The sequence below is a fragment of the Vigna unguiculata genome, chromosome 4 (assembly GCF_004118075.2).
Source record: "Vigna unguiculata cultivar IT97K-499-35 chromosome 4, ASM411807v1, whole genome shotgun sequence".
Taxonomy (NCBI): domain Eukaryota; kingdom Viridiplantae; phylum Streptophyta; class Magnoliopsida; order Fabales; family Fabaceae; genus Vigna; species Vigna unguiculata.
In genome coordinates this window covers 38,564,132-38,578,956 of record NC_040282.1, presented here as the reverse complement: position 1 = coordinate 38,578,956, position 14,825 = coordinate 38,564,132, and the positions used below count along the sequence as shown (strand labels likewise).

At 30.1% G+C, this 14,825-nt stretch overlaps 2 protein-coding genes across 2 annotated transcripts; one reads left to right on the top strand and one right to left on the bottom strand.

Moving 5' to 3' along the window:
* Window positions 1–4,296: 4,296 nt before the first annotated feature.
* On the top strand, window positions 4,297–5,951 carry LOC114182337. The gene is made up of 2 exons (XM_028069197.1): window positions 4,297–4,869; window positions 5,456–5,951. The coding sequence occupies exons 1-2, from the start codon at window positions 4,414–4,416 to the stop codon at window positions 5,729–5,731; spliced, it is 732 nt and encodes a 243-aa protein (XP_027924998.1). The 5' UTR covers window positions 4,297–4,413; the 3' UTR covers window positions 5,732–5,951.
* Window positions 5,882–12,645, bottom strand: LOC114182336 (ABC transporter B family member 28). Its single transcript, XM_028069196.1, has 16 exons — window positions 12,230–12,645; window positions 10,047–10,234; window positions 9,833–9,856; window positions 9,328–9,429; window positions 8,951–9,041; window positions 8,568–8,668; window positions 8,427–8,477; window positions 8,211–8,339; window positions 7,898–7,960; window positions 7,545–7,824; window positions 7,185–7,333; window positions 7,006–7,095; window positions 6,794–6,928; window positions 6,651–6,707; window positions 6,513–6,569; window positions 5,882–6,313 (listed from the first exon to the last, which is right to left on the bottom strand). Exons 1-16 carry the CDS (start codon window positions 12,591–12,593, stop codon window positions 6,074–6,076), a joined length of 2,121 nt encoding a protein of 706 aa, XP_027924997.1. The 5' UTR covers window positions 12,594–12,645; the 3' UTR covers window positions 5,882–6,073.
* Between the last annotated feature and the right edge of the window lie 2,180 nt (window positions 12,646–14,825).

Below are 14,825 nucleotides of genomic sequence, written 5' to 3'. Positions count from 1 at the left end.
AATCATACTAGATACCTTCACACATATTAAAAACAACAAACAGTGAAACAAGATAATTAGCGTTGAGCGTCAGGTTCCAACCTTGAGCGTCATTTGCCTCACATTGTTCAGCTCTTAGTGCTAACTCCCGCCGCTTAGCGTCCATAAATTAAATCACTTATAGGCTTGCAGAGGTCCCAACCCCCAGGCACCGCTCAGCCAGCACTCAACACCAAACATCTCGCATTTGCGCTCAGCAGTGGCATTCAGTGTTTATCGCCTCGTATTTTTCAGCACTCAGTGTCATATTCCACGCTTAACGCCACACTAGAAAATAACACAGTTCTGGTTTTTGAGAAATTTGATACCTATTTTTCATGACTCTATATGGTATTCCTACAATGGCATTGGTTCAAAATAGTTTTAAATAGTAGTAGGTGATACCAATTGGGGTCATGGCTCAGGAATTCATTCTTCTCAATTACCCAAGAACTTAAGCAATGTAGTCAAACTTCAATTCAAGCATAACATCACAATTCATCAAATCACAACAACCAAATGATCAATTCTAATTACAACACAAACATGTATAATGCTCTCATCAAATCTAGCAATAGATAGCTTCCCTTACCTGATCAAAATTCCCAATTCCAATAGTGACCTAAAACCCCCTTTTCGCTACTGAATGTGTAAATTAACGTAGAAATACTCAGACAGGATCAAGGTACACCATCAAAACCACTAATCAGAGAAAATTCACAAGGTAACCTCAGAATCTACAAAAGATCCATCATTGGTCACATGCAAAGGAGAGAAGAATTGACGGAGAATAGAGCAGAATATCAACTTATTCAATGAAGGAAATTAATCGGATGAACTTAGATATCTCTTCGCAGGGATCGCTCTCGCAATCTCTATTGTCAAACATAAGAGAATACAATAAGAAATTGTAGAGAGAAGGGAGAGAGAGATTCTAGAAAAAATGTTTCTAGAGAGATATAATGTTTTTAAGTAATGAGATCGTTTTATGAAATTTTTATTTATATTTAAGCATTTATTCATTAAAATAATAATAATATCTCATTATTTTAAAACATTATTACTCTTAAAACAAGATTTTCTAAGTTCTCATGTATGTTTTTGTAAATAGATCTGTTGATGAAGATAAAAAAGAAAGATCACATGCTCATTAATGAATACATATTATTATTTATTTTCTTTACTAAATGAATGAGGAGTGTGATTAGTGATAAATTTGATGTGACTCGAATCATGTTTACATCCTAAAAAGGGTGATTCACCTATATACTTTCTTACGTCAATTTTTTGTAGAGATTGATAGAATAAATTGAACCTAAGTATATTTCACACGCACCAAAGAATTAGGTTTTATATTTGTTTTTTATGCAAATTTATTACTATCAATTTATAAAAGATAATAATATTTTGACATCTTTTTCTTACAATATCAGATAATATCTTTTAAGTGATTTTAAAATATAAAAAAATAAAAAAAAATGAAAAAGTCACTTAGAATATATTATCTCAAGATATAAGAAAAAATTATGTTTTTATTAAAAAAATCATTTTTCGTTTATATATGATGAATTACCCATTGTTACAGCATTTATAACTAACACTACGACATGTTATCATTTCTATGAATTTTTTAAAAAAAGATCACATTTACTTTGTATCACATCACATGCAAAGTTCCATAAATGTTATGAAAGAGCAAAAGGGTATATTGCTCCACGAATGCAAAGTACAAAACCAACCCTTTGAGACTTTGATAGTGAGGACCTAATCGATTTGGTGATGTGAGAGATGCCACTCCACTGCCCAATAACACGACACACCCATTAATGATGTTCTACGTCTTTCTGGCCAGACAGGGAAACACCTCCATGTAAATGTTCCCTTTGTCAAAAACTTCACATATCATTCTCTCCACGGACCTCCTTCATCACATCTTTTAAACATCCTATTCAAAAATTCATTTTATTTTTGTTACATAACGAGTTTACTATATATCAATTATTTAATTTAAGTATGAATTTAAGTTTTATATAAGTAAAATTAAAAAAAAGTTGAACATTATATAAAAATAAAGATGCATAACTCATTATTTTATATGTAGATTGTGTTTCATTAGTGTTACGTCTTTTCAGTGATCATCTCTCGAAATACCTATTAAAATGAGTGTAAATTTTATTTTATGAAGTGATTTTTTTTTCTTCTAATGTAAGTGGTTAAAATATACTTTGAATTATGGTCCAACCCTTTTGGTGACATTTGATAGCACGAAGAAATGAGTTAGGCATTGGCCCCTACAACCACTTTGGTGAATGATGTGATTTTTTTTAAAGAAAACTTTGGTACATTATGGCTGCATGTTGTGCCATAATTGCTTCTCATATTCTCTAACACAATGATGAATTTAATGCCAAGACTTTGGAGCAGACGTGTGGATGCCTAAAACAACAACATTTGCTTTTCAAAAGGTACTTTAAAGGTGTGAGTATATAAACCATAGTGCCAACCCATTTTTTATTTTGCATTAATACAAACATGGTTACTAAAATATTCGATTTTTTTTATAGTTACTGAACTATCCTCGGTTGGCCTTTGAGAGTGAAACTATTTATTGATTGGGTTTGAACCTTCACATGCGATAGAATTCAGATTTTTTACTGATTTTTTGTATCTGTTATTTTTTGTTGAACATTAAAAATATACTATATTGATATTTTAAATATTTTTTAAATATATTTTAAAACGTTAAAATCAGTGAGAATTAATGTATTATGAAGATACAATAAGATGAACAACAATAAAAAAATCAGCAGATAATCCAAATTTATTTATTGACCAAACTTTTTGTGAAAATATTAAATGTTTAAATGTGCATTTATTCACAAATTTTTTGTGTAGATGTATAAATTCTGCTATGGGTGTATGATGCCTTTTAGTTAACCTATCCCTTATCTACATATTTTTTTTTAGAATGTGAAGTTTAAATTTAAAATAAAACTCAAATTACCATTTATAACTAAATATTTTATTTTACATTAGAGAATACAAATATTGATTGAGAAACTATAATAAAAATAATTTTTGCAAAACCTCATTCCCTACTTATAATTGATATTTGATCAATGATATGTTCCTCTCAGTCATGATTTGTGGAAGACAAATTTTCCCTTTTCATTTTCTTAAGAATTTCCATCTCAAGGTTTTTTCAAACTTCAAATGAGTTGGTTTCTTCAGTTTGATACGAAAGAAATTACATTTCTCTATTAATTTTTGCTTCTTATTTATTTTATTTTCTGGTCATTTTTCTCTTTTTTATGTATGCCTGATTTTTTTTCACCCTCCTAACCTAACTGGATACCCACAATTTGTTTTTGAAAGAAAGCCCACAATTTTTTTTTCATGATTTGAATATGGGCCTTTCTTTTTGCACCCTTCTTTTTCTTTTTCCTCTGAACAGTTTTTTTGAAGCACCCCTCTTATCTTTCTTATATTTTCTATCCTTTTCACACTTTCTCCCACCTCCATTATGCGGTATTACTTTTTTTTTTCGCTTCGAAAATTGGACGAAAATTTAGTTTCTATCTTCTACAAAGGATAATCCTCTATTTAATCCTTTTATAAGATCTAATTAAATAATTTACAAAGATTAAAAAATTTAGTTGATGCAATTGGTAACATTAATTTTGTATTGAATTTACAATAGAATGTAATCCTTTTTTTTTCTAGGATTTTCCTACAAAGAAAAAGTTGATACTGCAATAACAGGGCTAGTTCAGTCTAGTCAGTTAAGAATATTGTATGAGCCCAATTCTCAATTCTTTTTTTTGCCATTTCTTCCTCCACATCCATAATTTCAACTTGCATTCCCATAAACAAACCGTTGGATTTTGTAATGTGAAATTTAAAATACAATTTTGTATTTTAAGATATACATTTCGAAATACAAAATGAGTAATTTTGGATTTTAAGATATACTTTATCACCAGAAAACTATCAAACTTACACGCCTTAATTTTGTAGCATCCCATTTTTATTGAATTTCTGAATGAATTGAACTAATTTAACAGAGAAATGTAGTATTGAGATCTAAATGGATTAATGGAAAACAAAAATATCACAGTAATCCCAGTTGTGATAGAATATCTTAATTTTGGAAAACAATGAAATCCTATAAAACATTTCACACTGCCAAGTGTCGATTGCCTATTGCACAAAAGTGAAGACCCCACATCGAAAGATAAGATTCATAGCCACAAGCCTAACCAACCTCACATATCTTCATTCTTTTGGTGGCTTCAAAGAAACACCTTATGATTTTGCTAATTCCATTTTTTTCATCAACATACATTTCTAGAGTTCAACCTTTATCTCTGAGCAAGTAAATCACACACACCATAGATGAGTTGCAAGATAAACTCCATAACTTCACCAGTACTGTGCAAATTGTGCACCGAAAAACCAAAGCATAGAGGAAGAAACACCATCTTATTTTCCTTTTCCTCAAGTGGGAAACAGCAGAAAAGCATTTCCACCAGCACAAGGATTGAAAATCCAGCATCAGAGGCTTACACTGTCAGTTTCAAGACAGAAAAGGGTTGCAAGCTTGCAATTTCAAGGTACCCTGACTTTGAATATGATGCAGAGGGTGGAATGGGAACTGGGGTTGCTGCAAAGGTTACAGAGAGTGGTTCAGCCAACAATGATCTTCATGTTTCATTTGATCTTGAAAGTTTGTATATTCCACCATTGACAAGTTCTACTGCCAAGTTTCTTGGATTGCCATTGCCACCATTTTTGAAGATTGATGTAGTTCCAGAAGCATTACATGGAAGTATTAACCAAGAATCTGGCAAGGTAAAAACATGATTATGCTTCAAATTGAAAGGGTTGTGCATTGTGTGTACAGCTTTTAGTGCCTAGGTAGTGTTTGTTTCAACCTTTTTTTTTTCTTGCATAGAGAAGTTAACAAATACCAGGATTGAATAGGCATGTACAGTCTTTGCAAAAGTTTTTATACTATCCATTTAGCAGAAATAATCTTTGGTATGATTTTTGAAATAGTTATTACAAAACTTAAAAAATTTATCACATAAATAATAATTTGTGATTAAATGATATTGCAAAAAATTTCTCTACCTCACTGTATATTTGTATAAAAATCAATTATAGAAGCTCCTACGTGTAAAAGATTTTAGATTTTCTATTGGTTTTTTCTGTGTTATCATTTGATTGTATCTTTGAAATACACAGATTCTAATATTTTAAAATATATTAGAAAAAAATTTCATATACCAATCTTAATATATTTTTAATATTTAGTAAAAGACAACACAAACAAAATAAGTAGAGAATCTGAAATTAAAAATAACTATTATAACTGTCTTGTTAGTTTTGTGTCAAAACTGCTCAATTAATGATATGATTGTTTTGTTTTTTTAAGGTTGATCTTGATTTCAAGGCCAAGTTTTTGTTTTCTGCTGGTAGTTTCTATAAGGCTCCTCCACTGTTGGTGAAGACAGTGTTAACATCTGAAGAAACAAAAGGCAGTATGAAGAGTGGAAGAGGAATGAGATTGGATAAAGAGGGAAAGTGCAGACTGGTTGGTGTAGCAACAGTTGACCCTATCAATGATTTCTTTATGAATTCCTTCCTTGGCCTCCCAACTGAGTGCCTTGCAGAGTTAAAGGCTGTGATCTCCATTTCTTCGTCATCTTAAGATCTCATCACAAAATTTGGACATTTGTTGAAAGTTGAAACAGAGTCATAATTTCTAAGTTGGAAGATGAATGTTAAATAGTAGAAGATGATATACAATGGTAGAAACTAGAGAGAAGTTACCCTATTCAGCCTTGTACAACACAATAGGTAAAGCAAGTATAATGTACTAAGAAAAGAAGAGTGAAGTCTAATACAATATTCATTTACATTTATTATCCCATTCTTTTCCGCTCTCTCAATCTCTCTTTTTCTGCAAGTCTGCAAGCTAATTATCCAGCTCTATGTATGGTGCATTGCTATTTGGTATAACAGAACATATTCACACTTTTATAACACCAATTTATTCAAAAAAGGCAAGCCTTTGTGTGCCAACCAGTGAAGCATATTGGCCATTCTTAGCCAATAGTTCAAAATGAGTGCCTAATTCTGCAACCCTCCCCTCAGAACACACTGCAATTTGATATGCATTTTGGACTGTGCTTAATCGGTGGGCTATTACTAATGTGGTTCTTCCCTTCATCAAATGGTTGAGAGCTTCCTGGACCAAGCGCTCACTCACAGCATCCAGGGCACTGGTAGCCTGCACCACCAAAGAATGTCAAAATCAAGACATGCATAAATATGATCATATCAGGAAACAGTGGTTGTTTCCATTATTAATTACTGATCTTGTTCTTTGTTATTATATCTCTTCTTCACTATAGATAAGAGTACTCGTGTGTACAAATCACAAACAATCCTCTCCATATAGAAAAGCATAGAATTAACAAAAATATCACCTCATCAAGTATAAGGATGGGAGCATTCTTTAGGAGAGCGCGGGCTATAGCAATTCTCTGCAATTCAGAAACAAGAGTCAACAACATTTGAATGTGTCCATGTGTAAAACGCATAAATATACGTGAACTCTAATGTACCTGTCTCTGTCCTCCACTCAATAGGCCTCCACGCTCACCAACAAGTGTATCATAGCCCTTTCAAAAAAACAAAATTAATGATAAGAACGGTTTTTCTTTTGCATCTATATAAAAGCATCTGCAAACTCAGAAGACAAACCAACCTGTGGTAGTGAAATTATAAAGTCATGAGCATTTGCAGCTTTTGCTGCCTTAATGACATCTTCTTTAGAGACATCTTCATCTGGAAGCCCATATGCAATGTTTTCTCCAACAGACACCGAAAACAAAACAGGCTCCTATAATAAAGAAAAATTTATAAGGAAATCAAAGCAATATGTTTAATATCATACATAAGATTCTTCTTATTCCTCACTTGATTTACAATAGAGACAACCCGGGCCCATTCACTCTTGTCAAATGTTCGGACATCCTCTCCTGCAACCGTTATACAGCCACTTGTTGGCTGCAGAAATGATGATTACTTTTTATGTATCTATTTTCAACACAAATATCCATGAAACTTCATCTCATAACATAAACTGAAATCAAAACCTCATAAAAACGAGACAATAGCTGGACTACTGTACTTTTCCCTGCACCACTTGGACCCACCAGTGCAGTTACAGTTCCACATTTTAGTCTTAAATTTAAGCCACGTAAGATTTCCACATCCGGCCTTAATGGATAAGAGAAATATACATCTGCAGTATAATATGAGCATAGTCATTGAAAGAGAAGGAAAAAACTAAAAGAAGTATACATTACAAAATATATCACATTACTATGAAAATGTTATGTTAGTATTGAAGCTTCCATTGCAAGAACACTAGCAAACATGGCAGTTGATAAGGATGAGTCATACATTAAAACAACACATTAAGAGGGATACAAACAAAATTGCAATAAAGATACCTTCAAGGCAAATATCTCCGGACCAAGCTAAGCTGAATAAATTGCTTGATGTTTTAAGAGCTGACATAAAGTGAAAATAATTTTTTTGGTTATTCTCGGTAGAAATATTGGACAAGACCCATTTATAGTTTTCATCATCCACTGTTTTTTGTCTCAGTTCTCTTTCTAAGCCATAAGCCAGGGCATCGTCAACTTGAACTCCAGAAAAAACAGAGTTGATCCTCTCAACAGCAGCAAAAGTTCCACGAAGATCTCCAAAAGTATTAACCAGTCCTTGAACCTAAAAGCACAATATCAGACAGGAAGACGACAAAATATAAAGAAAAACAAAGTCAACAACTAAAATAGCTCACAGCAAATGTTAAAGTGAAAGTATATCCAATAAAAGATGCCATGGTTCCAACAGAGAGTTCACCCTGAAAGCAAGAATTAAGGGCAACTCAGAAATATTCAATGGTCAAATCAAATCACCATAAAAAGCAATAAGAGAAAGATGTATATGATCATAGGAGAAAGTTATATCAGAAGAAATAATGCATATACTGATATAAGTAGCAATAGTAATCATGATTGACATTATGTTGCAGAAGGCAATTCGAGAAAAGACCATGATTAAATTTGTAATTATATAGAGAAAGACAAGTTTTAAAAGCTAGAATTGCTTACCGCTTTAACCTTGCTTCCTCCAAGACAGTATAATGCTATTAAAGAAATATAAACTGCAACTCTAGTTAAAGATTCATTTACAGATTTGAAAGTCCCAAGCTTTATCCCACTTGATTGGAAAGATAGAACCTGCATCAAACAAATAAATAACATGGGAGTTTCTAGAGGATGCCATACCCTTTCTGAAATTGGCTATTGGTCCTTAAATAATCTTACCTGATTAGCAAAAGAGAACATTTGGCGCTTTTCACCACCAAAGGATCTTACCTGTAAGCATATATGTCAGTTATAAATTGGTGGCATTACCAAACACAACCCAAATGTTTGTAATAGAGCCACTAATTAATGAGAACTCACTGTTCGAATGGCAGAAAACGTTTCAGTCACACAGTCAGATATAGATGCTTGGACCATCCCATGTGCTTTAAAAACTGGCAATGTAGATCTCTTGTAGATAGCTACAGAGAACCATAATGAATCAGCGCCAGGGAAGAATACATGAAATGGAAAATAATGTTTCCCAGTATTTTTTTTTTTACAAATTACTGTGTTTACTGTTTAAGCTACATACAATTGTCAGCTTGCATATAAGCCATTTAGGAAATTATGAAGCCTATTACCCTATCACTTTAGAAAGGATGAATACAAGCTAAGTGAGTATATTCTGGTTTTTACGATAAACCATAACATTGTTGAACATGGCCATTGAACTGATTTCATCAGATAAAATGTAAACTTACCTATTGAAATGGAAACTGAGAGCATCAGAACACCTAGAATAGGTGCCAGTTGCGGTGATAAAGAAAAAAGTATGAATATGGTTCCAATGACCTACAAGAACAAAGAGAGAAGAAGCAGCAATGACACAAACGAACATGAGCAGCAAAATGCAAAGAAAAAATATGCAAAAGTATAACGTAGTGACATAAAAGAATAGAGGTTCTCTCTTGAAAGGCATGAAATCACTTCTTTCAAAAACCCAAACAAAAAAATTTGTGGTAGAATTTCACTCCTCAAGAAATGCAGGAAAGTCTATCGAACAAAGTGAAAAGGAATAAACCTTACACATGCTTAAATATAGAAAATATAAAGCTCACATTGGTGTAGAGTTGCTTGCCTCAGATAATGCCCTGAATCCGCGATCCCTTGAGACATTCTCACTGACAATATTTTTAAGAGAATCCAAATCAGATGTTAACAAACCTGTGAGTTCACCAACCTATAAGCAAATTCAAGAATGTGCAATAGTTTTTGCACCTACTTTGTCAGTGTACACTATCAAAGAAAAGAAACAAAATGATATTATTAGCTCAATAAAATAAAAATTATATATTTTTTAAATAATATACTGGTATTCATAAAATCATATTGGAAAGAGATTCAGATTAAGTTACAGCAATAGATGAAAACATAGGGATACAAAGAAAAGAGAAGACAGCAGCATTTAAATGAGGGAATGAAGACAAAGACAATAGAATACGACGCATAACAATCAATCAGGTCAAGGTGACAGAACAATGCTTACACTGGCTTACATTGTCTCAGCCCAAATATCTCAAGAGACACATGATAAATATGGAAAACTAAAAGCAGATATAATGTAAGTAATTTCATACACATACCTTGTATTTGTCAAAAAACTCAATCTGCACAAATAAAAAGAAACTATATGATTAATCAATCAAAGCAAAATAACTTCCTATCCAATAATTCAAACAGCCATAAATATTCTACCAATAACTATCTCCAAGCATTACCAATGAGAGAAATAATATTAATAAGTAACAATAAATAGAAAAACAAATTATCAGGACTTTTAGAAGGATTTAACTCTACCTTTTGAATCAATATTCTTCCGAAGATCTGAGCTCTTAATGTCGACATAATTTTCTCCCACACTATGTTCATGTTTATAACAAAAATGATAGTTGCAAGTGGCTCCAAGGCATACAGAAGTCCAATTTGAGTTAGCAGCTTCCACAACGGTTCAGGTCTAGCTCCAATTAGAACTTCAAAAAACCGTCCTACAAGAACAACAACGCATAAGAATGAATATATAACATGATAAACAGTTAAATCATGCATGAACGGTAGGTAAAAAGGAATAAAAAAGACCAAAAACCATAGCACCCCAAATGCCAAGAGTTAAACAAACTGCATTAAAAATTCAAATTTGCACAACACTCCAAGTATTTTCCATGAGAAAATATAATTTCATCACCCCATTTTCGACGAAAGAAAGAGAAAATTCTATTCCAGTTCTCCTAGAACAAATATTTACATAGCCAAATTATTCCCATATATGTCTGGGCACTCACTATAAAAAGTTGAAAACATAAAAATAGTTATATTAATATATATATATATATATATATATATATATATATTCGAAGTTGAGTATCAAATTCTAATATTTCTTTCTCTTTTCATAATAGGTATTTCATACATTAAGAAATATTTGATACACGGGATTAGGTAAGATTTCATGTAATTTAGTATAAAGAATAGAAATTCCAGTATTGCTAAATGGATTCATGTGATTTGATGAAGCATGACAGCAAATCGTGGAATATTTTTTGATAAAATTCACGGGGAAATTGAAAATGCTTGGGAGTGAAAATGAAGAAATGTCTACACTACCTGGATTGAATCAGATACAATTTGAAGGGTTTTGTAAGTTCATTGATCGGGATTTATCAGAAGGGCTTTTTAAGTATATATATATATATATATATATATATATATATATATATATATATATATATATATATATATATATATTCCAACAATACTTATAAATAATTATATAAACTAGTTTTAATTTATGAGAAAAAATATTCATTTATTTGTTCTAAAACTACAAGTGCAATTTGTCTCGGCCTCGGCCTACATGTTTATCTGACACTCTGCCTATGTTTTGGTCATCCCTCTCACCGATACTTGACAAGACTTCTGGAAATATAAAACTGCTTTGAAAATTTGTTGAGAGTGACAAACTCCTAAAAAAACTGAAGGGACTAAAACTTGAAATAAAGAAAATAAAGAACTCAAATAAGTTCTTTCAAACCCGCTCGTGATCTTAATTAAATTAATCGTTAAATCACGAAATTTCAAACAAGACCCATCAATCGTTAATGTTTTTCTTCGATCAAATTAGTTCCCTCTCCACATACCTCAAATACTAAAGTAACAAACGATAATATACCCTAAAAAAATAATTTAGCCAACAAATACATATTCAAGTATCCGAACTAATTTTCAACTTTTAAATCTGATCCCAAGTTTTTTTTATCACTATAGAGAAGTATTTTTCTGTTTAACACGAAGAGTAATTTCCTTAGAGATTTCACAGATAATATTTCAAACCAAGGTTGAGGTTTTAACATTCCCAAAGTGACACAAATCGAAACCCAACCATTTTAATACACGTACCACAGCAAGCTAGTAGACATACACATCTAACCACGTTATTGAAAGAAAAAACGATATTTTTAAGAGAAAAAACTCTAAAAGCACATATCTTACATAATATATAAAGAAACCTTTAATCACTTTCTTCATACCTTACAACCTTCTTATACATTCCTAACTTAATTACACATACTACTCAAAGTAATTAATTTAATTAAGTTTTAAAAAAATATTACTAATGTATTAGATTAAATACAGGAAGGAGTTATTCTATGTTTTTTTTATATATATTTAGAAATAACTCATTTTCAGTTTTTCTTTAAAAAAGAAAAGTTTGGTTGAATATGCAGATTGTATTGCTTAACCAAATAGTTCAGAATATGGTTATGTAAATGTTACTTTCTTTCTGACAATGAATAATCCGTTATTAGAAAAATAAAAAAGGTATATTTTTAAGTGTTGTGATTATACCAAACGACAAAGATTCATTCTTTCACCATAAGAAGGTTTAAAGAAAGATAAAATAAAAGAGATTTTCTAAATTTGGGCAATTACTTAAAATTTAGGTAATTAGTGAATTAATTTAATTACTAGAGAGGTGAAGTTACCGGAAAAGAGGGGCATGGATAGGGTACAGGTGGAGCTGGCGAAGAGCGTGGCGGCCACGAGAAGCAGGCGCAGTTTGTGGTTCATGAGAAGCGAGCAGAGGAGGCTCCACGTGATCACGTTTTGCGGTTTTGCCTTCTCCGAACCCGACCCGAAAAGCTTCGGATCCGGGTCTCCGAAATTCGGGTCGGATGCGAGCGCGGCAACGTAGGCGCGTGGCGGAGGGAGGAGGAAGCGCGAGTGGAGGGGGCGAGGGAAAAGAAGGGGTCGCGGTAAGAGGGGTGGTTTGGTAATTTTGGTAGAAAGAGGAGAATGGAGAAGAAGACGAAGAGGGTAATGCAGAAACAGTGTTGCAGAAGAAGCCATTGGCGTTGTGAGGTGCAGAGAGACTAAGGAAGTGAAAGAAGAGAGTTTTTTGCTTGTGGGACTAATGATGATGGAAAGTGTTATTTATCCATTTCACAATTTATCCATTTCTGATTTTTTTTTACTTAATTTTGTTTTCTTAATTTTTGATTATATATAATTTTATACAATGTATTATGTATCATCTTTAAATTAACAAAAAATTAAATATATTTTGTACTAAAGACATGTTATTTTACTAATTTTTTTCTTTTTACAATCATGAATAAAATTGATGAGAAAGAGAAACATAAAAATAAGGTTAAATATGTTTTTTGTCCATCAACTCTCATTGAAAATTAGAATTAGTCTCTCTTTGAAACTTTGGTCCAATTTAGTCTTTCAATTTCAAAATTGCGTAAATTTAGTCTTTTTAACCAAATTTTGTTAAATTTATTCAACGTTTCAAATGTGTTTGATGATAGATTTTTAACTAATATTGAAGAAAAATATATCAAACGGTGTAAACATCTCAAATGTGGTCATTGAAGAATTAAATTACGTCAAAATTTTGAAAAAAAACTAATCCTAATTTTTACTGAAAATTTAAGAATAAAAATATATTTAACCTAAAAATATAAATGAAACATTAAAAATACAAAAGAAAAGTATAGTCCAACAAGTAAAATAAAAGTTAAGAATACAAAAGAAAAGTATAGTCCAACAAGTAAAATAAAAGTTAACTTAATAGTTATCATGACAACGAAATATATCTACGTATCTTTCAGAAAATGTGTTTGAAATTGATATAATTTCGTCTTATACGTATATAAGCTCTTGCTTGTACGTATGTCGCAAAAGTGTGTATTTAGTTCAATTATGAAAATTACCATTATATACCTCAATTGTAAAACCCTAGTTATGTATATGATTATAGTAAAAACTAGTTTCTAACCCGTGCATACGCACTGGTTTTTTGTTTTTGCTTTTGTTTTTTTTTAAATAATATAATTAATATTATATTTATTATTTATAGAAAAATGTGTAATTAATTTTTAAATAAAAATTTTTAAGAGAAAAGTAATAAAAGATATACATTTTGTTAATAATAAACTATGCATATTTTTTTTATTTAAATATAATATAAAATTATCTCATAAAAATATGATATTATATTTTTATAAATTTAATAATAATATTTATAGTTTATGGTCATTATAATTGAAATATTTAAATAAAATAAAAAAATATCAATTTTGATTAAATAAATATTTAAAAATAATATTTTTAAAATCCATGTTTAAAATATTTATGATTAAAAAATATTTATTTTGCCATGTATTAAAATATTGTTGATATTATAATTATGGTAAGAAATATAATTTATAGAAATATTTTAAAAGAATATAAATTTTTTGTTAGCTAAAACTTTGAATGAAATAAAATTAAATAATAAATAATTTTCTAATAATTTTTGCATGAAAATCATATGAAAAAATTAAAATGAAAATCAGCAGAAAATTTAGTAGTTTCCTGTCGAATTTTAAGATTTATTTAACATTTTTTACTAATTTAAATTTGTAAAAACATTTGCAACAAATATAAAATTTTTATGTGAAATTTTCTAAATTACATTTTTTGACCTTTGTCAAAGTTTGTTAAATAATAATGAATTTATGTTAAAAAGAATATTAATATGAATATTAATACTAATATTAGTGTTAAATACAATAATTTATAACTATATAAAGAGATACATCAACAACAAAACAAATAAAAAATTCAAATAATTAAATATGATCCTAGAGTAAATAAAAGTAAATTGTATGTCTAATTATAATAATAATAATAATAATAACAATAATAATAATAATAATACTCCAGATTATTATCCGGTAATGATACAAATAATAATAATAATAATAATAGGACAACTACATATATGAAAAGATACACATCTTTGGTGTCTTCTTTTGTTTTTACAATTTTATCATTTTAATTATTATTTTTTAAATTTATATGATTATTCATAATAAAAAAATTATTTTTTCAGTTTTATTATTTTACTAATTTTAGTAACTATTTTTTTATTTAATTACTCTGATGTAATGATAAATCAACAACAAAACGAATAAAAAAATACAAGTAAAGGATAAAATGTAATGAATAATTATTTAAATTTAATAAATAATAATTAAGAGGATAAAATTGTAAAAACAAAAAAAAATACATAAAAAATGTACATCTCTTTAC